The sequence below is a fragment of the Onychomys torridus genome, chromosome 18, assembly GCF_903995425.1.
Source record: "Onychomys torridus chromosome 18, mOncTor1.1, whole genome shotgun sequence".
In the NCBI taxonomy this organism is placed as follows: domain Eukaryota; kingdom Metazoa; phylum Chordata; class Mammalia; order Rodentia; family Cricetidae; genus Onychomys; species Onychomys torridus.
Window position 1 is genome coordinate 31,236,958 of NC_050460.1, and position 20,438 is coordinate 31,257,395.

Sequence of the window (20,438 nt, forward strand, 5' to 3'; positions counted from 1 at the left end):
CTTTTTTTGGGGGGTGGGGCGGGGCATAGTCTTTATCACAGTAATAGAAACCCAAGTGTGAGGCCAGCCTGAGCAAAACTGTCTCTGAAAAAGTCCTCTTGAGATACAAATTGAAATATTAGATATCTGCGGGTATAATTTTATAGATGTTTCCAGATAAAGCCTGGGCTTTACTTCAAAAAGAGTGGGGTAAAGAGGAAGAGGAAGCAAGATTGGCCACGAGTCGTTAAGTATTTAAAGTAGATGAGGCTGCAATTATGTTATTACCTCTACTTTTGTGTGTGTTTAATATTTCCCATAATAAAAAGGTTCAAAACCTAGAGATTACTAATGGAATGAAAAATCAAAAACATGAGCATGTCCCTGGGGTAGGAGACCAGTCTTAGGGGCCCTGTCTCTCTATAGCAGCTCCACCCCAGGGTGCTGAGGTTAGCAGGCTGTTTGGAGCAGGGTACAGTCAATCACCCCCTTGTAAAATGACCCTGGAACATGACACAGCCAGTCACCCCCTTGCATAATGACCCTGGATGTAGCTCCTCTAGTGAAATTCAAAGTCGAGGTCTGTAGTAGGAGACTTAGTGGTACTTCCTGGGATCCTTCTCAGTACGTGACTGTGGGGACAAACAGACTTCTGGAAAGAAGGTCACCCTAAGGCTGTGATGGTGACACCATGTGGGCATTTACTATACAAAAAGGCAACTGAGGCATGGCCATCTTTGTGGGGCTATTATTTCTTTTAATTAAATTTTATTTAGATATATAGGCAGGTAGATAGATAAGATAAGATCTAGTGTGTGTACACATACTGCAGCATAGATGTAGTGGTCAGGGGACAGCTTGCTTCAGTGGGTTCTTTTTTCCCACCATGTGGATCCTGGGCTGGGGATTGAACTCAGGTCGTCAGGCTTGGTGGCAAGTGCCCTTAATCTAATAAGCCATCCTCCTAGCCCTGGTCTTGTTCACTTTTTGGCAATGGGGCCTCACTGCGTTGTTCATCTTGATCTTATGTAAACTTCCCAAGCAGTCAGCCTCCTAAAGGACTGAGACTACAGGGCCATTCTACAGGGGATGTCCTAACTCTTTATTGTACGCCCTATTTACAAGAGGTGTTTTTTAGTTTGTATCTCTGTTCTTTCAAATATTATGCATGTGTAGGTATTACCTTGATAGTATATTTCATAAGACAAACAACTAAAAGCAATTTTCTATTTGTTTGTTTTAGTGTGTGTGTGTGTGTGTGTGTGTGTATGTGTGTGTGTATACACACGTGCAAGATTGTGCCCTGGTGCGTGTGTGAGGTCAAGGGGCAACTTGCAGGAGTTGGTTTTCTGCTTCTACCGTGTGGACAAGAGATCAAACTCAGTGCAGGGCCCACGGAGCCATTTCACTAACCCAACATAGTGTTTAAAGAAGTAAAGATGAAGTCACCATATTTAAATTTGCATTCCTAGTAGTTATTACTGTATATTGCTAGCTCTAGAACAAAGTCTGATCTCTCTGAAGACACAAAATACACCCAGGGTGGGATCCATGGTTAATGACGGTAGCTAGAAATCTTTAAATGGCGTCCTTAGTGAACAATTTTGAATTGTTGTGGCCAGCTTCCATCAGCCCCAGCCCGGTCATTGCACTTCCCCAGGCTGTGGTCAGTGAAGGCTGGCCTTTCTAGCCTCTGCCCTTTTCTCCCTCCGTGTTCCCTCCAACCTGCCATTGGCTTCCAGGAGTCCCAGCACACCAAGCCTCTGTCTGCTTGGTGGGGATTGATCTGGCTTAGAGTACAAGGAACCCCTCATTGTGTGCTCTCTCTCAGCTGCTGGAGAGGGAGTAGAGTGCAGAGCCCCTTCCCACGAACAGGCGGATCTGGACAGGGCCCACGGTCAGTGTGTGTGCAAACAGAAGGGAAATTGACTTATTTTGGATTCGGACCTAAGTGTAAACAGAGCTGGCACCGACAGGTTCCAGGTAGGCCTGGCTCTGCAATCTGTGTGGTGTCCTGTGTGTTGTGCTGTCTCCAGGAACCCTTCTCATCTCCTGGCTCTCCTCCTGGTTTTGGCCACAGTTGCTACATCACTTTCTTTCTTTTCCTTGAGGTTGTCATCTATCAACCTCTCTCTGTTTTTCTGCTTTACTCCATTGTTTTTCCCTTTGTCATTTCTTTTCTTAAAAAAAAAAAAAAAAAAAAACTTGGAACTGAAGAGATGGACTGGAGAGATGGACTGGAGAGATGGACTGGAAAGGGCAGTTACGAGCCCTTGCTCTTGCATAGGACCTGGGTTTGGATTCCAGCACCCACCTGTCTGTAATTCCAGTTCAGAGGATCTGACGCCCTCTTCTGGCATTCAAGGACACTGCATGCACCCAGTACATGGACATGCACACAAGTACATGCACAGATATACATGCAAACAAAACATCCACACACATAGAATAAATATAAATCAATAAATATTTTTAAAAGATTAAAAGCATATCTAAGCCAGACACCTTTAATCCCATCACTTGGAAGGTAGAGGTAGGAGGATCTCTTGAGTTCCAGGCCAGCTAGGCCTACATAGTAAGATCCTGTCTAAAAAAAAAAGAAAAAAAAATTAAGAACAACAATGTACTTGTTATGATGCAGTATTCTCATTGGTGGTGTCTACTGAATTGCTGGTTTATTGAGCACCCACTGTATATTTATCTTACGCAAGATGTAGAGGAATGAATAAGAACTACCAACTGTGACACCTGCTGGGAGGAGTCCAAACCTGAACTCCTGCTGAGAGAGGAGTGTAGAAATCATGTTAGGTTTGCCTTTGCAGGAAGCCTTTGGCCTGGCAACTCTGTTTTTACAAATGTATGGGACTCATTCCTATGAGTCATGCAGTAGATGTTTATGCAGAGGTTTTCACTATAGTATTATTCACAATAGAAAAAGAAGCTTGGCCATACTTTGTCTGTCTCTTGGGAGGAAGGAGGCTGGTATATCAGTAGCACACCTGGTGGCCCATGTGGGTGGAATTCTGGGGTCCAGGTGAACTGGCTGAGGACAAAAGTCAAGGCTCAGGAAGGGGCATGCTTTATTTCTGTCTTTTCTTTTCTTTTTTTTTTTTTTTAGATTCTTTTTGTGTGTATGAATGTTTTGCCTACCTGCACTAATGTGCACCATGTGCATGCCTGTTGGAGTTATTGGAAATGGGGTTATGAATGGTCGTGAGCCACCATGTGGGTGCTGGGAATTGAACTCAGATCCTCTACAAGAGCAACAAGTACTCTTAACCGCCCAGCCAGCTCTCCTGTCCTTTTTTTTTTTTTTTTTTGAGACAAGGTCTCCCATGCCAGCTTGGCTGGCCTGGAACTAGATATGTAGATGAGGCTGACCTTGAACTCACCAAAATCCTCCTGCCCCTGCCTTTTGAGTGCTGAGATTAAAGTGTGCCACCATGCCCAGCCCTATTTAGCTTTGAGCTGGACTTTGTTATATAGCCTGAATTAGTTGGAAAGAAACCGCCTGGCTTTCTTTCCGTGGCTGCTCATGAAGGTGGCATTCTCATCCTTTTGTACTGTAAAAGAGAGAAGAGATAGTAGCAGTTAGTGCCATTTCTGCACGCTGAAGCATGGTGAGCACTCTTCCTACACTGGTCTTTGTGGATGCCCTTGGTGTTTGCTTGTCTGAACCGGTTTCACTGTGTGATCCATCCTGACACCACATTCACATAGTAGTCCCAGCCGGTCTTGAACTAGTGATCCTCCTGCCCTAAAGTGCTCAAATTATAGGCATGCACCACCACACCCAGCTCCCTTAGTGTTTATAACTTTTTTGTTTGTTTTGTGCATACCGTGAATCACTAACTCCTCAATAACTCTAGGTCTGGGTCATCCCTGTTAACTGCTGCAATTCTGCACTGTAAATATTGGATGGACCTTCCTACATACACCTTGCACACTCCGGGTATTTCCTTAGTAGTAAGTCACTTCCTAGGAGTGGAAAAAAGGACTGAGTCCACATTGTGCATTTTAACATATGCTGCCATGTTCCTGAAGGAAAGATTTAAACTCCCGTCAGAAGTGACTAGTTCTTCTACTAATGTGGAATACTGATCTAATAAATCAAAAAACCTCGGCAGCTCACTGGGTTGGGTCCCTAGCACTGCCAAAACAACACAGCACCAAACTGACAGGCCCTTTTTAAAGTTTGCATCTCCTTGGATCAATTTGTATTCATTGTATTTGTGTTTAAAAGTAAGTATGGGCAGGAGCACTGCAGTGAATTTCAGGCCAGCCTAGGCTACAACGTTTCAGATCACCCTGAGGTACAAATGGAGACCCTGTGTCAAAAAAAAAAAAAACACCAAAAACAAACCACAAGAGATGGCTCAGTGGCTAAAAACAAACACAGTATAAACTTGTGATTTTTCTTTCTTTTTTATTTTATTTTTTTCATTTATTTTACATATAGACCACAGTTTCCCCTCCCTCCTCTCCTTCCATCCCAACCCCCCTTCTCACCTCCCACCTACTCCTCCTCTGTCTCCATTCAGAAAGGGAAGGGGCAGGCTTCCCATGGGCTTGAACAAAGCATGGCACATCAAAACTAGTGATTTTTCTATTTGCCTTATTAAAGGCTTGCAATGATAACTGGCCCAATACCTTTTAGTGAATAATCTCTTTTTCTTTTGATTCAAAATATCAGATTTGTAATATGATAACACACACACACACACACACACACACACACACACACACACACACACACGATAGAGGTGGGGTGCCAACTGGAGGTTTTGTTTTGTTTGTTTTAAAAACTAGGTTGGCTTGATTGGCCTGAAGCTCCCTATGTAGCCCAGGCTAGCTTTGAACTTGTAGCCTTTCGAGTGCTGGACTTTATTTCTGAACTCTTCCGTTGGTTTGCCCAGCAGAGCACTGCTGTGGCCGCTGTAGTCTTACTGCTAGGCCTGGTGGTGTGTGCCTCTAAGAGAGGCCAAGGTAAGAGGGTTACCTGAACCCAGGAGTTGGAGAGAAGCACCATACTGAGACAATATTGAAAATATTAAAATCTGGGCCTGTGAGCTGTCTCAGAGGGTGAAGGTTCTTATTTCACAAGCTGACCTACCTGAGGTAGAGCCCTAGGATCCACATAAGTATGGAAAGAGAGAACCAACCCCACACACGTCTCCTCCAACCTCCATACGTGCACTGTGGCACGACCTCCCCACCACCACACACACACTAACAATACTCATAAATGAAATTATTGAAGTATGTAAGTAAAATGAACTTGAATAAGATTAAGGCCTTCCTTAGCATCCCTTTCTGTTGTGACTGTGACCAGTCTGTCCCAGGCCCGGCCCCGCCCCAGCTGTGGATAAAGTGATCTCTAATGTTTGAATGGTCAAAGTGGGAGGGTTGTAGACAGAAGACCTTCATGTGAGACCACTGCTTGCTCTGAGCCCCTGTTGTCCTGTGGTACAGCCTCTCTGTGACACTCCTGGGCAGTTGGGCAGACTGTTTTCAGGGGAACGAGGGGCCATGCCCCTCCCTGGCCCACCCACTCACATGGTTCCAGTGGGTCAGTGGTATTGGCCCGCCTCTCAGTGCTCAGGTGACCCCACTTTTTCTTTATTATGTATTAGTATTAGTGATAATTATTTTATGTCGGGTCTGGGGATCACACTTGGGTCCTTGTGTTTGCAAGGCAAGTACTTGACCACCTGTGCCATCTCCTCGGCCTCACACTGTTTTCCTGCAGCCTTGGAAACCCAGCATGACTGAGCACAGTGGGGGCAAATGCAGCCTGCTGGACAACCACAGCCTCTTGGTCTCCTAGCTTCTGCCAGGTCATCGGCCTAGCCTGGGAGATGACCCTCAGATGATGGATGAATCGTCCCAGTCTTCCAAGGCTGGAAGGCTAGGTGCTTTTCCCTCTCTGGCTGACTCCTCTCTCACCCCTTCGCTCTGGGAAGGGCAGCTGCTCCTCCTGCTGGCTGAGGTCAGCACTATTAATAGCCAGCTTAATCCTGCTCAAGCCTGGGCAAAGGGAGGCCAAAGGAGCTGGCTGCCAGGAAATCAGAGTGTCCAGCTGTCAGTAGGTGCAGACCTGTGCCTCAAGGCCATTGTGTTCAGTCACCAAGTCAGCACCCAGGACCAGCTCTGGGAACTTGGGGATTGGACGTTGAGTGACCCAGTGAGGAAGCCACTAAGAACACCATCTCTGGTAGTAAGGTCCCTTGTGTGATCCAGGGCCTTGTTCCTTCCTCAGGAGAAAAGTAGCTGGAGTTGCTGGGGGCCCCTATGGACTTTGAAACTCAGAACCCAGTTACTTATTTCCTTATGGTCTTTGATGGATTGTAATTTTTTTTTTTAAATGAGAGGGAGGAGGACATGGCAGTGCCATGCAGGGTGGGGTTCTGGCCTTCTAGGGCTCTAGAGACCGCCTTTAAAATCTGGGTGAGGGTTTGGAGCACCTGACCCTGCTGAGCTAAAAGCCCAGAAGCCATGCAAGGAAGCAACAAAGTCTGGGCTGGGGGTAAAGAAAACCTTCGGGGTTAGCTGGGATGATGTGTGAGCTTTGGGCAGAGAAGACAGATGTGCATAGACAGCATTTGGGAAGTGAGACAAGAGGATCAGAAGTTCATCATAGGCCACATAGTGAATTCAAGGTTAGCCTGGGCTACGTGAGACTCTGGCTCAAAAAAACCCAAACTAAACAAAACCAGATGTGGCACAAGACGCTGGAAGCAAAAGGAGGCACTGAGGGACTCGAGTGGTATATCCTTTCTCTCCCTGCCTCCAGTTTTTAACCTGTTCCATGTGAGACAGGGCCATGGCTTGGGGGTCGGTGGAGGCCTCATCCATGGCTGTTGGGGGAGGGTAAGGTTCCTCCTGGCTAGTTGTGGACAAAGGTCAGTAAAGGGTAGAGTGGGCAAGCTTGCTGCAAGGTAAGACCTGAGGATAGCCAGGATTCCAGAATGCCACTTTTCCCGGTTCCCATCCACTTGACTGTTCCCTTTCCAACAGTGTCCCAGAGAAGCAGTGTTAGAACGTCTTTACAATAGTTCTCTGCATTTTGTCTTATTTGTATGAGTGTGGGCATGTGTATGCTGTGATGCAGTGTGCAGATGTCAGAGGACGACTGTGGAATCTGTTCTTTCCTTCCACCAGGTAGGGGCTGGGTATCGAATTCAAGTCATCAGAATACCCACAGAGCTATCTCCAAAACCCTAGACTGGTTTGTTGTTGTTTTTGAATGTGTGCGTGCACATGCGTGTGTGTGTGTGTGTGTGTGTGTGTGTGTGTGTGTGTGTGTGTGTGTGTGTGAGCATGCGCACATGCGGGCAGGTGCCTGTGGAGCTCAGAATGGGGTGGTAGATGACCTAGAGCTGCAGTTAGCCCCTTCTGGCAGTTGTGAGCCACTCCGCATGGGGACTGATCCAGCCCTCCGGAAGAGCATCACCTGTGCTTACCGCTGCCGTCTTCCTAGCTCCCCCACAGTGCCTTTTTTTAAAGTTACTTGGTGTGTTCCTTCTAATTATAAAATTAATACAGTTAATTATGGGAAATGTAGAATGTCTGTATAGAAAAAGATAAAAATGAAGAAGCCCATCCTCCGGTTGTACCATATGAAATTGCTGTTTTGGGTCAAAGTAGCCAAGTACCAGCAATTATGTATGGCTCAACCAAATATTAACATTTTATTATATTTCTTCAGTTGTTTTTCTTTAAAGAACACTACTTTGAAAAAATGTGGAATTTTCTGCTGTAGGTATACTATTTAAATACTCTTCGTTTCTTATCTCAGCCACAGCCCAAGTCTAATTATTCAAATGGTCATTAACAACAAGGTAAGGTAGCTCATTAAAATCAACTTTATATTAGAGTTACAAATTTATAATGAAGACTATAAGTTCAAGTCTTAAATTGATATACCTAATTTAGTTTCATTTCATGGTGCTGGAGCTTATGAGGCAAGCCCTCTAACACTGAGCTGCACCTCCAGCTCCTGATCTATTAATTTGATGATGGTGATTTTGGTCTTTTTGTTTGTTTGTTTTTTTGTTTTTTCTAGACAGGGTTTCTCTGTAGCTTTGGAGGCTGTCCTGGAACTCGCTTTGTAGACCAGGCTGGCCTCGAACTCACAGAGATCCACCTGCCTCTGCCTCCCAAGTGCTGGGATTACAGGCGTGCGCCACCACCGCCTGGCCGCTTTATTATTTTTATAAAATATTTTTGATTATCCTTTGAGAATGTCATATGTATTTTGACCATATCCACTTCTCACTCCTCTAACATGTATCTCTCCCAACTTCAATAGCCTCTTTTTTCCCCCCTTTAAATATTCCAGGGGCTGTAGCAGAATCTTAAAAGTTCTTATTAATAAAATCAAACTCAGAGCCAGGTATTGGGGTGAATGCTGGAAGATCAGAGAAGCAGAACAAGCCACAGCTACCTCACCTCACCAGTTCCTCAGCTGGTCTTATTTCCTCAGACTGCAAGCTTCTGAGTCTTCATCCAGAATGAATCTCAGCTGAACTGTGTTGCTCCAAAGCCTAAAAGCTTAGCCAGCCAAATGCTGAACCAGCTTCTAGTTTCTGGTCTTCACACCTTACATAATCTTTCTCTTTCTGCCCCCACTCCCTGGGATTAAAGGTGGGAGTCACCACGCCTGGCTGATTCCAATGTGGCCTTGAACTCACAGAGATCCGCCTGGTTCTGCCTCCCAAGTGCTGGGATTAAAGGCATGTGCTGCACTACCACTGCCTATCCTCATGTTTAATATTGTGGCCGTCCAGTTCTCTAACCCCAGATAAGTTTATTTCGGGGAACACACAATATTTTGGGGAACACAATACCACCACATTTCCCCTGTTTTTGTCTAATATTAAAAAAAGGTTATGGGTTGGGGATTTAGCGCAAGGCCCTGGGTTTGATCTTCAGCTCCACATACAAAAAAAAAAAAAAAAAAGGTTATAACTAATACAAGAAAAATCATATCCAATAAGTATATACAATATACATAGTCAAGATTACATTAATGATGTCTAGTCCATTAACATTTGACAGATTCAGGTGAAAAACTCCATTATATATAACAATGTCCAGTCCAGTAACATTTGATAAACTCAGACAAAAAAAATTTTGTTACTTATCCTATGTAAAACAAGTAGTTCCTTTTTAAAAGTATTTTTTCTTTTTTATAATAGATTCAGTAATCTACCTTTTGTCATTTTTATATCTTCTCCTTTTTCTTTTTACAGTAGATTCAGTGATCTACCCATTTATCCTATTATTTCTTCATCTTTTTTCTTAGAGTAGATTCATTGATCTACCTCATATTTATATTCACTTTTTTTTTTTTTTTTTTTTTTTTTTTGGTTTTTCGAGACAGGGTTTCTCTGTGTAGCTTTGCGCCTTTTCTGGGCCTTGCTCTGTAGACCAGGCTGGCCTCGAACTCACAGAGATCCACCTGGCTCTGCCTCTCGAGTGCTGGGATTAAAGGTGTGTGCCACCAACGCCCCGGCCTCTTTTTTTTTTTTTTTTTTCCTAAACAAAACCTCTGAATCTAATCTCCATGTTCAGCTCTTTTCCTGACCATTAACAATTAACAATTTGTAACCAGCCATCATAAACAAAACTCATTAAATGACCAAAAACCTCCCATCCCACCTCTTGGGAATGTGGGCGTCATTTTCTTAAAATTACTTCCATCTTTAGGGGATCCTGAAAAAAAAATTGGGGGTTAATTGTCAAGTCCTGTATCATTTGTCCCGCTGCTGTATAATGAGAAAGTGCAGGGCTTGTTTCAAGTCCTTGTTCAAGTAGTTTGTCAGGCTGGATCATCTCAGCTAGCCATCTCAAAATTGTCCTAAGCAGTTTGTAGTCCAAATTCGATCTTTCCGAGGTGTTAATCAGCTTAATGGCTTTACCATAGTCCATGTGGAATCATCATTGTGGGATCCTGTCATCTTTTTGAAAATTTCAAAGTCACTGTTAAGCATGGTCATGATTCCCTGTGGACTTTTTTTTTTTTTTTTTTTGGTGCCTCCTCTGTGGTTTGGAGTAATCACAGTCTGATAAATGTCTGTCTCTTGGAACCATGAACGTTCTTCCCTAGAAGAGAACATCTTCACAGCAATTTCTCCCCACCATTTGTCTTGCCAAACTTTTCCAAACTGACCTTTGCCGATGCTTTCTTGTAACACGATGGTCCTGGCAATTCTTCTCTGAATAAGCAGCAATAAACACTTCGTCCCAGGTAGCAGTGTCATTGCAGTTACCAACACTATGAGAAAGAGCCGGCAACTCGGAGCAGCAGCTGCTACCTCCATAGTTCCACCGCCACTGTTTGTGGCTGGGTCCCGGGCCAAAACTTCTCCTTAGCAAGCCTCCTAGGCTGGCCTCAAACTCAGGATCCTCCTGCCTCTGCCTCCTTCAGTAAATCCTACCAGTGTGCGCCACCACAACCAGCCAAGTGTAGCTCGGGCCTGAGCTGGGGCCCGCAAGGCCACAGGCAATAGACTTTTTCGTGAATTCGTACCACGAATGTTGGGCGCCAGATGTAGCAGAATCTTAAAAGTTCTTATTAATAAAGTCAAACTCAGAGCCAGGTATTGGGGTGAATGCTGGAAGATCAGAGAAGCAGAACAAGCCAGAGCTACCTCAAGGGGCTAGAGAGATGGACTCAGTAGTTAAGAGTAAAGAGGTGCAAAGAACCTGGGTTGGGTTCCCAGCACACACATGGAGACTCACAACCTTCTGTAATTCCAGTTCCAGGGGATCATCTGCCCTCCTCGATCACACACACACACATGCAGGCAAAACACTTATACATATAAAATAAAAATAAATAAATCTTAGGGGTTGGGGATTTAGCTCAGTGGTAGAGTGCTTGCCTAGCAAGTGCAAAGCCCTGGGTTTGATCCTTAGCTCCACATACAATAAATAAATGAATGAATGAATGAATGAATGAATGAATAAATAAATAAATCTTTAAAAAAAAGAAAGAAAGAAATCCACTAAGTCCAGTTGGTGCTGCTCATATGCACATAGATCTGGGACCATCCCCTAGAGTATTATTATTAACAACTTACCAGTTTTGTTGGCCTGATCTTGTGCAAGTCTTGTGCAGTAATCATAGCTGCTGTGAAGTCAAGAATGTGTTGGCCATGTTGTGTCCGTAAGAGCACATTGCACAGCTCTCCTCTCCATCCTCCAGCTCTTACTTTCTTCCCACTCATCTCTCTGGATGCCCCTTGGTTGTTGATGGTGGTGTGGTGGTGTGGGGTTGTGGTGCTAATGCTATAGCTGTCCCACGTAGGGGCAGAGCACCCGCCAGTCACTTGCAGCACTTTGACTAATTATGAATCTCCGCATTAACTGCTGTCTACTGTAAAGAGTTTCTCTGACTGAGGTTGAGAGCAGCACAAATCTGTGGGTGTAAATATAAACAAACAAATATTTAGAAAACAGTTTAATAGCCAAACAACTCTAAGCTTCAACGTGGGGCCTATGACTTTCCAGGTGTGGGCTTTTGACCAAGTTTACTGTACCAGACATGAATTCTCCCCTTTGGAGCAGGCTTCAAATCAGTTGGAAAGTGGTTGGTTATCCCGTTAACAGTCATGCCACTGTTGCAGCAGCGGGCACACCTTGGTGGGCAGGTTGCTTGCTAGTTCAGCAGGCAGTGGCCCGTGATGGTTAAGCCCATTGATGTCCTTTCTTCCCCAGAAATCTGTTTACTCCAAATGGTAAGTCAGCAGTATGGGAACTTCAAAATTACTGAAACCTAAAAGGTTTCTTTCTCATGTCTGTATCCCTTTCTCCTTCCCTTCACTTACTATCTTTCTTCTGCAGTTGAGATGAAAGGGGATAGGGAAAGATGGAAATGGACAAAATGGGTAGAGATGAGAAAGACTAGGGGCATGTGAGCTAGCTCTCAGCCTTTAGGTGCAAGGCTTTTAGCTTGCAAATGAATAGAAAAGTTGGGGGTGGTGCACAGGAGAGAGCTACAGAATTTTACTTAGAGTCTGGGAATGTAGCACAATTGGTATAGTGCTTCTTGACTAGCCTGCATGAAGCCTTGGGTTGGATCATGAGCACTATGTAAACTGGGCAGGATGTGCAGGCCTATAACCCCAGCATTTGGGAGGTAGTCACAGGAAGGTCAGGAGTTCAAGGTGATTCTCAGATACATGAGACCCTGCCTCAACAAAACAAAGCTTTTTTTATTTTTTAAGATATCTTGACATATGACTACTTAAGTCACTAGGCAAGGCACCAGCTTCAAAGACTCAGCCCTCCAGCACTAAGAGGTCTGAGAGGAACCAGGCATAGTGACATGCCTCTACACACATTTGTAATCCAAGCACTTAAAAAGCTGAGTCAGGAGAACCATGAGTTCAAGGTTAGCATGCGCTACGTGGTATACGTTATTTCAAAAACAAACCACAGCTGCTCTAACTCCAGTTCTGTTCTGGGGATCTGACGCCCTCTGCTGGCCTCCAGGGGCACCAAGCATGCATGTAATGTACATCCATCCATCCATCCATCCATCCATCCATCCATCCATCCATCCAGGTTAACACTTATACACATAAGTTTGTTTTTGTTGTTGTTGTTTTAATTATAAAACAAGCTAGAGGCTGGGTGGTGGTGCATACCTTTAATCAAAGCACTGGGGAGACAGAGACAGGTGGATCTCTGTGAGTTTGAGGCTAGCCTGGTCTACAGAGCTAGTTCCAGGACAGCCAGAGGGCTACACAGAAAAAACCCTGTCTAGGGGTGGGAAAACAAAACTAACTAGAGATCAGAGAAAAGGAAGAAGCCCTGGGGTCAGCCACAGCAGAGCAGTGTCTGTTGCCAATGGGAGAAGGGGTTTCCAGGAGGGAGGGAGGACCCACTGGCAAGGGGTCCTCTCAGAATGAAACCTCACCAGGGAAGGCCACTGGTGACCTTGACAGAAGGTTCTTCCACAGGGGAAGAAGGTTCTGCCAGGACAAACAGGTGTTCCGTTTGACAAAGCATATTAGAAAAAGGCACATAGTGTGTGTGTGTGTGGGGGGGGGGGGGTTGAGCTGGCCCAGCAGAAGGTCCTGAACAGCTTCTTAGCCAGGAACGGTTTTGTTGTTATTGTGTTGGTTTGTTTGTTTGTTTTTCGATACAGGGTTTCTCTGTAGCTTTGGAGGCTGTCCTGGAACTCGCTTTGTAGACCAGGCTGGCCTCGAACTCACAGAGATCCGCCTGCCTCTGCCTCCTGAGTGCTGGGATTACAGGCGTGTGCCACCACCACCCGGCTTGTTGTTTTGTTTTGTTTTGTTTTGTAGGGCCCAGTGGGCAAGCCATCTTTAGGGCCAGTGTCCAGAATTCTTGGCATAGATCAGGGCTGACTGTTCAGTGGTTCCCCAGGGTGACATACCTACAAAGTGCCTGTCACGTGGGTGGCTGCCACCAGAAGGTGCCTGAGTGTAGCAATGGATCCCACAAAGAAGCCACAAAGAGGAGGCAGGGTCGGGAAAGCTCAGTGGCTGTTCAGGGATCAGCTTGTTCTATTTACAGTGGGTGTTTCCGCCCTTTACAGAAGCCACCAGCCTTTCCTGTAGTCCCAGTAAAACCATGACTGTGTGTTAAGATTTGCTCAGCACCTGTGGCTCTTTCCAGGAATTCACTGAAGGGTGGGTAGTAATTGAATTCCAGTCCTACCAGGATGCTACTCCCCAGACCTTGTCAAAAGTTACAGGCTGGAGGTATGGCTCTCTGGTTAAGAGCACTTACTCTTCCCAGTTTACTTCCCAACAACACAGCTCATAACCACCAATGCCTCCAGCTTCAGGGACTCTGGTGCCTTCTCAGCTCTGCGGGCAGCTACACACACACACACACACACACACACACACATATCTCCTCCCCCCATACACATAATTAAGAAATTAACAATCTAAAAGAGAAGAAGGTGATGGTGATGATGATGATGATGATGCCGACGATGGTGATACAGTGATACAGCCTGGACCAGAGACAGACTTTTACCCACCCGAGAGACTCCCATTGGTTTCCCTTTGTCCTTGTAGTTTTTCCTCCCAGGTTTTATTTTGCAGTGTTGAGGATGAGGACCGGGGCTCGAGCACACCGGACACACATTCCACCCCTGAGCTATTGCTCAGACCCTTAGCTAGAACACACTCCTCTAATAGAACAGCCTAGCAAGGGCCAGAGAGGGTTCAGAGGCCCCTCCCCCAAACTCCGCACACTGTCAAAATAGGAGCCCATCACCCCTTCTAGCTGCTCCTGGGCCGTTCAAGCTCCAACGCCTCTTCATTCCTAGGCAGCTGATGACGTTGTTCTACTACTTCGGAGCGCGTGTGGGGCTCCGGTGTGCATTTTGTCCATCCAGCTCTATCTCACTCTAAGAGCAGCCGGGCGCTCCTGTCTAGGGTCCTTGTGTCTGCTGATCTAGGAGGGTTCTGCTTTGGGTTTGTGATGGGCACCCTTTCTTCTGTGTGGTTGTGCTTTTGTGACAGTTATCTCTATAGGATAAATTCTTAGAAGTGGCATGTTGAGTCCAAGGTTACAGACCCCTCATTTTGAGACAGTTTGTCTGCTTAACTGGTACGTCTTGTTACCCGTCCACCAGCTACACTGAATGTGAGGTCCTCTTACCACATCGCCCCCACGGACACACTGGCCATCATCAGTCGGGTGTAAGTGGTGCCAGTCTGGAAGATGCTAAGAGATGTTTGCTTTTTATTCCTGGCCCTGTTTAGTCAGCGGAGCTCAAGCCCCTGGACATGTTGCTCGCCCGAGAGACACTCCTCAGTGAGAAGAGGTCCTGGGGTTGGATACCAAGGTCTTGGTTCGGGCAGATATCTTGCTTTTGTTGCTTCCTCTCTAGACTGGCACTGGAGAATTTATCATTGCGTGCAGATGTGGTTCCGCCTACAGCCTGTGGGTGGCATAGTAACTGGCATATATGTAAAATCCTCGGAAGCAGTGCTCCCCCATCCTGTAGGTCGAGCTGCCACAGTTCTCAATTCTTCCCCTTCTCCTCAGGGGGCCCTAAGGCGTTCTGAAGAGTCAGTCCTCTTGGGGACCCAGGCACTCTCTGTGGCCTGAAAACCCTGGCAAACACCCCCTCCTGAGAGTGTTTCAAATGAATTCTAGCCTGAATGTGAGGCCTGAACGTTAGTTTGGGGGATGGGGCAAGCCACCTGGGAGACCCAGACTTCACCTGAAGATATCTCCAGAGCTTTCTCCTCAGTCGGCTGTCAGCCTCCATGTGTGGTGGGTGGTAGGTGGGTGTGTATATATGTGCCCTTTCACCTCAGTTGGCTGTCAGCCTCCTTGGGTGGTGGGTGGGTGTAAATATATGTGCCCTTTCACCTCAGTCAGCTGTCAGCCTCCATGGGTGGTGGGTGGGTGTGTATATATGTGCCCTTTCTCCTCAGTCGGCTGTCAGCCTCCATGTGTGGTGGGTGGTGGGTGGGTGTGTATATATGTGCCCTAACAAGCACACCCTTTCATTCTTAGAGTGGGTCAAGCCCTTCATGGCTGTTCCTGTTTTTGTTCCCTGGGGTATGCGAGCCAGGCACCTCATAGACAGCCTGAGAAGCATTTCCTTCCACAGTACCTGCAGAAGGTCCCGACTCACCGACCTCTCAACTCTGTCTTGGGAGCCGTGTTGGAAGCCGTGAGGCCTAGTTTCTGACCAGTATCTGAGTGCTTGTCCAACATGTCTCCTGATGAAGCAAAAGCCCATGGGGACAGTCTCACTCGGCAGGGACCAGTGGACTTCAGGACAGCACAGAGTACTGCTGGGACCTCTCGGCATGCATGCTCTCTTCTCTCTCATAATATTGATGATTCTCTTGCCAATCACACATGGGACAGATGTGATCATTCCTGGAAATCACAAGAATTCCTGGATTCATTTTTTTTCTCAAATACTTTCTCTTAAAATTACTTGGGATGCTTCTCGGATTTCTTGTCTGGGGATGTCACTTCAGACCCCAGCAGTTGTTCTGATTCAGTGCTGACAGGATCGCAGGCAGATCACCCCTATTTCTGTAAATATGTTTTGAATGGGATTGTAATTCTTGAAAACGTGTGCCTACGTCAAATGCCTTTTAGTTTTGTAAAGACAGGATGTGCCTGGCTCAATATTTGGCCAAGCTAGCAAAATAATAAGTGTTTTTGGTTTAAAGATGTTTTGGTGTAAACGTTAGAAGAAAACGTATTTGACATTTTTGTTTTTGCCGGAGTTAACATTGGAGGATGGGAAAAGTTTGCTTGTTTTTGATATATAAATAAAGACAGCTGGAGCTATTCAGGGCTGGCCGCTTGTGTGAAACTCATATCTGGTAGTCGGACAATTCATTTCTTTGTACCTGTGCCAACACCCCTTCCCCGTCTCAGGACCTGAACCCAGGCCGCGACAGGACCTTGGCCGCAAAGTCTTTCCAATTGTGGGCCTGGCCTAATACAGTGAGTTCATGGCTTAGAGACCCAGAGCCTTGGCTTTGGGCAGTGTAGCAATCCTTGGTTCCCTGCAGGGAGTTTGCAAGGCAGAGCTGTGTGAGTGAACTGAGTGTGGTGGTCCATGAGGCCCTGGGCAGTATGAGACCCTCTGTCCAGCTGGCATATGCATGCCCCTGACCAAGGGCCTCCTGTGGCCTTGTACTGTAGCCTCTCACTTTCCTGTCATTTTTATCCTCCTTTGGTTTGTTTTTCTTTTTTGGTATGTGACAGGGGGTTATATATAGTCCAGGCTGGCCTGGGATTGACTGTGTAACCCAGGATGACCTCAAACTTGCAGCAATCCTCCTGCCTCCACCTCCTGAGTACTGGGATGACAGATGTGAGTCACCGCACCCAGTTTCCATCCTCTTCAAACAAAGGGTCCCAAGTGTACTGTAATGCATTTAGAAATTCTGTGGTCTTCCCGTCCACAAGAGCAGTATCTGCTTGTAGAAGCAGGCATCAGGAACCAGGAAAGGAAAGAAAACCACAGTGACTCTGCGCCTGCAACTCAACCCGAAGTGTGTCGACCTTGTATTGAGGGAGTTCGTGCCTGACTTAGCGTCCCCTCCTACAGGGAAGTCGCACCTGGCCATCGTTCAGAAGGTGAACAACGAAGGTGACTGTGACCCCTTCTACGAGGTGCTGGGCTTGGTCACGCTGGAGGACGTCATCGAGGAGATCATCAAGTCGGAGATCCTGGATGAGTCGGACATGTACAGTGAGTTGCGCCCTCTCCACAGGCCCAGAATCCCACTGTGTCTCTGAAACCTGGTATCCCTGGGTAGAAAGACTTCAGTACAGGGGTGTGGAGGCCCTGGCCCCCTGGCCTAGTAGCTAGCTAGGTGCCTTTCACTGGCTGTGGTGAGGAAGGGGACACGATGCTGAACAGAGTGACAGGAGTCCTCCTCTGCCCTCCCTGTGGAGAGAGGCCAAGGAACTAGAGGGTCCGGTTCCAGTCCTCAGGGGTCAGGGATCTTAATTCCAGATCTCCCTCTTACAGCTGACAATCGAACCCGGAAACGGGTATCTATAAAGAACAAACGTGACTTCTCTGCCTTCAAGGATGCTGACAATGAACTCAAAGTGAAAATCTCACCTCAGCTTCTTCTGGCTGCTCATCGCTTCCTGGCTACAGGTAAGAGTGTGGGGAGTGCCTTTCCTGCTGGATGGGAGTATAGTCACAAAGGGAGCAGCCTGGGCCTCTGTGAGTGCTGGGACATATTCACTTTGTTTTGGTTTTGGTTTTGGTTTGTTTTGTTTTTGTTTTTGTTGTTGTTGTTGTTTTTTTTTTGGTTTTTCCAGGACAGTGTTTCTCTGTGTAGCTTTGCACCTTTACCTGGATCTCGCTCTGTAGACCAGGCTGGCCTCGAACTCACAAAGATCCGCCTGCCTCTGCCTCCTGAGTGCTGGGGTTAAAGGCGTGGGCCACCACTGCCCAGCACATACTCACTTTGGGACGGTCTGGAGATGATCCCTCTTCCTTCTTTGGTCTACTCACCATGAGTGGCTACCACAGACGTGGAGGAACAGTCTAGTTAGTTTACAAAGCAATCACTGAGACATCCAAGGGAGTACCTGGGAGCCCCAGGCCCTTCAGGCTGTGATCCTGCCATATACACTGCCCACTGCTGGCCTGCTCACCTGCCCTGAAGAGCCTGTGCACAGCACCATGCTTACCCCTCCAGCTTCCATCCATATGCAGGGGAAGGCTTGTGCCCGCAGATCAGCCTGCAGAGCTGACTTGTAGATCAGTGACATTTTTCTTTTATCATCTTTAATTCTAAGCACCCTTTGGGCCCTGGGTGACAGTTCAGAAGAACACTGACCACCCATGCTGCCACCCTTCCTCCAGCTTCCTTTCTGGCTCTCTTTCTATAGGTGCAAGAATTCCATTCCCTTTGTGTTTTCTCGCTGGTCACCGCTGGTGCAGAGAGTTATAATTGTAGGAACACTTAATTAACATGCACAAGGGAAGAACGTGTCTAAATGCTGTGCTGTCTCACTTTAACAGGAAACCACCCAGGGAAGTTTCGTCCCCATCTTACTGATGAGAAAACTGAGACACATGAGTACACTTACCTGCCCAAGGTCACGACTGTTAGTACTAGAGCCATGTAGGCTGACAGACTCCATCCAAGCAGCATGGAGTCTGTCAGCCTACATGGCTCTAGTACCAACAATAACTAGTATTATTGTTATTACTATACTAACTAGTATTGTTAGTACTAGAAGCCTGAAGCAACAGCCCAAGCAGGGAGGAAGCCCTCTTAGTACAGAGTGGCCGGGACCGCTTAGATGTTGGCACAGCAATGACCCAGCTGAGGGCCCCTGGTCCAAGCGCCGTATGAAGTCTCCTCTCTTTCCTGCAGAGGTGCCCCAGTTTAGCCCGTCTCTGATATCAGAGAAGATCCTGCTCCGGCTGCTCAAATACCCAGATGTCATTCAGGAGCTCAGGTTTGATGAACACAATAAATACTACAGTCGCCATTACCTGTACACCCGGAACAAGGCGGCTGACTACTTCATCCTCATCCTGCAGGTGAGCCAACCTCTGACTGCACAGGCCGCACCCCTCCAGCGCCTGCATGTCCCCCTTCCCATGAGCCGCTGGAGAGTGTGAACCTGTGCTCCAGGTTGCCCAGAGTCTCCCCAAGAGGCCACTCCTGTGCCCAGAGGTCAAGGCCTTGAATGCTGCAGGCTCTGGGGCCAGCGTTCTCCTGTTTTGTAGAGATGCCTCGGTCTAACTCCTCTCTCATTGCCACACGGGCCTCAGACCAGCTCCCTAAGCCATGTCGTAATCTTAACCCCACGTTCTTTCAGGGGAAGGTGGAGGTAGAAGCGGGAAAGGAGAACATGAAGTTTGAGACGGGTGCCTTCTCGTACTATGGGACCATGGCCCTATCCTCGCCAGCCTCGGGTGAGTTGTAGGCCAGGTCCTGGTGACCCACTGACGCTTGTAACACTTGGGACCCAGCGACACTGACCCTGACCTTTAGGCAGCCTTGATGGCTCATACATAGCAGAAGGAGGCAGGTAAGGGTCAGAGCTGCCCAGCCTAGGGGAACAGAATGACTTTCCCCATTGGAAGGCTGAAGGCAAGAGAGGCAGAGAGGGTACCCTGAGGTAGTGAGGGGACCAGCCACTGTGGGAAGGAGTGTGCAGACAGAGATGGTCAGGGAGTCAGGCAGTTCCTGGGCTTTGGAAATTGAAATGATCAATGACCTTTGACTGCAGGCAGCATGATGAGATTAAACTGGACCAGTAGGAGAGCCCTGTTCCATCATTGACTAAAACCTCAGGGTAGGATAGGAAGCACATGAAGGACTAGGGAATTGGGGTGCACAAGAATACTGGTGTCAGGAGGTAGCACAGAGCCTGCTGGCCTGGCTAAGTTGGAGATGACTTTAGCTTTCCAGGGCCTCAGTGACTGCAGTTGGGTCGGGGTTGGTTCTGAAAGTAGGAGCAGGCTTTGGGAGCGGGGTCCCCTCAAGGATGACCTCTGGTCCTGGGTGGCTCAGGTGTCCCCTGTTTCAGAGGTCCTGGGGAAGGGAGAGACCTTGGCACACTAGCAAGTCTCACCCTCCTGGACTTTACCCTGTGTGAACACTCTGACCTTGGCAGAGGTGTGCCAGCCTACTGTAGCAGGGGGAAGAATAAAAGCCATCTTTGGTGCCTAGAACAGGGTATGCCAATAGGGTATTAGCTGTAACTCTTAGAGAAGCCTGGTGCCCCATTTGTCATATCCTTTGACAAGAAGCTCCCAATGCACAAGGCCAGGGCATCCAGGAATACCAACACAGCATAACCACTGCTTTCTCTGCCCACGTGTTAGGATGAGCCAGGGTATTGCTGGCTCCTGGGGCTAAGGTCAAGGGCAAACAAGTTGGTCTACAGAGCAGGTGCACCTTGCCCGAACATACCAGGTCTAAGGAAAATTGAGCTGCTCCTGC

At 47.1% G+C, this 20,438-nt stretch overlaps 1 protein-coding gene across 2 annotated transcripts in view; it reads left to right on the forward strand.

Annotated features, from left to right (window-relative positions):
* The window catches only part of Cnnm4 (cyclin and CBS domain divalent metal cation transport mediator 4), a 45,006-nt gene that overhangs the window by 16,384 nt on the left and 8,184 nt on the right, over positions 1-20,438 (forward strand). For both annotated transcript variants that reach the window (XM_036168400.1, XM_036168401.1), the window contains exons 2-5: positions 17,063-17,206; positions 17,489-17,623; positions 18,858-19,027; positions 19,309-19,405. In XM_036168400.1, coding sequence (XP_036024293.1) covers positions 17,063-17,206; positions 17,489-17,623; positions 18,858-19,027; positions 19,309-19,405 — 546 coding nt within the window. The remainder of the gene's footprint in view (positions 1-17,062; positions 17,207-17,488; positions 17,624-18,857; positions 19,028-19,308; positions 19,406-20,438) is intronic.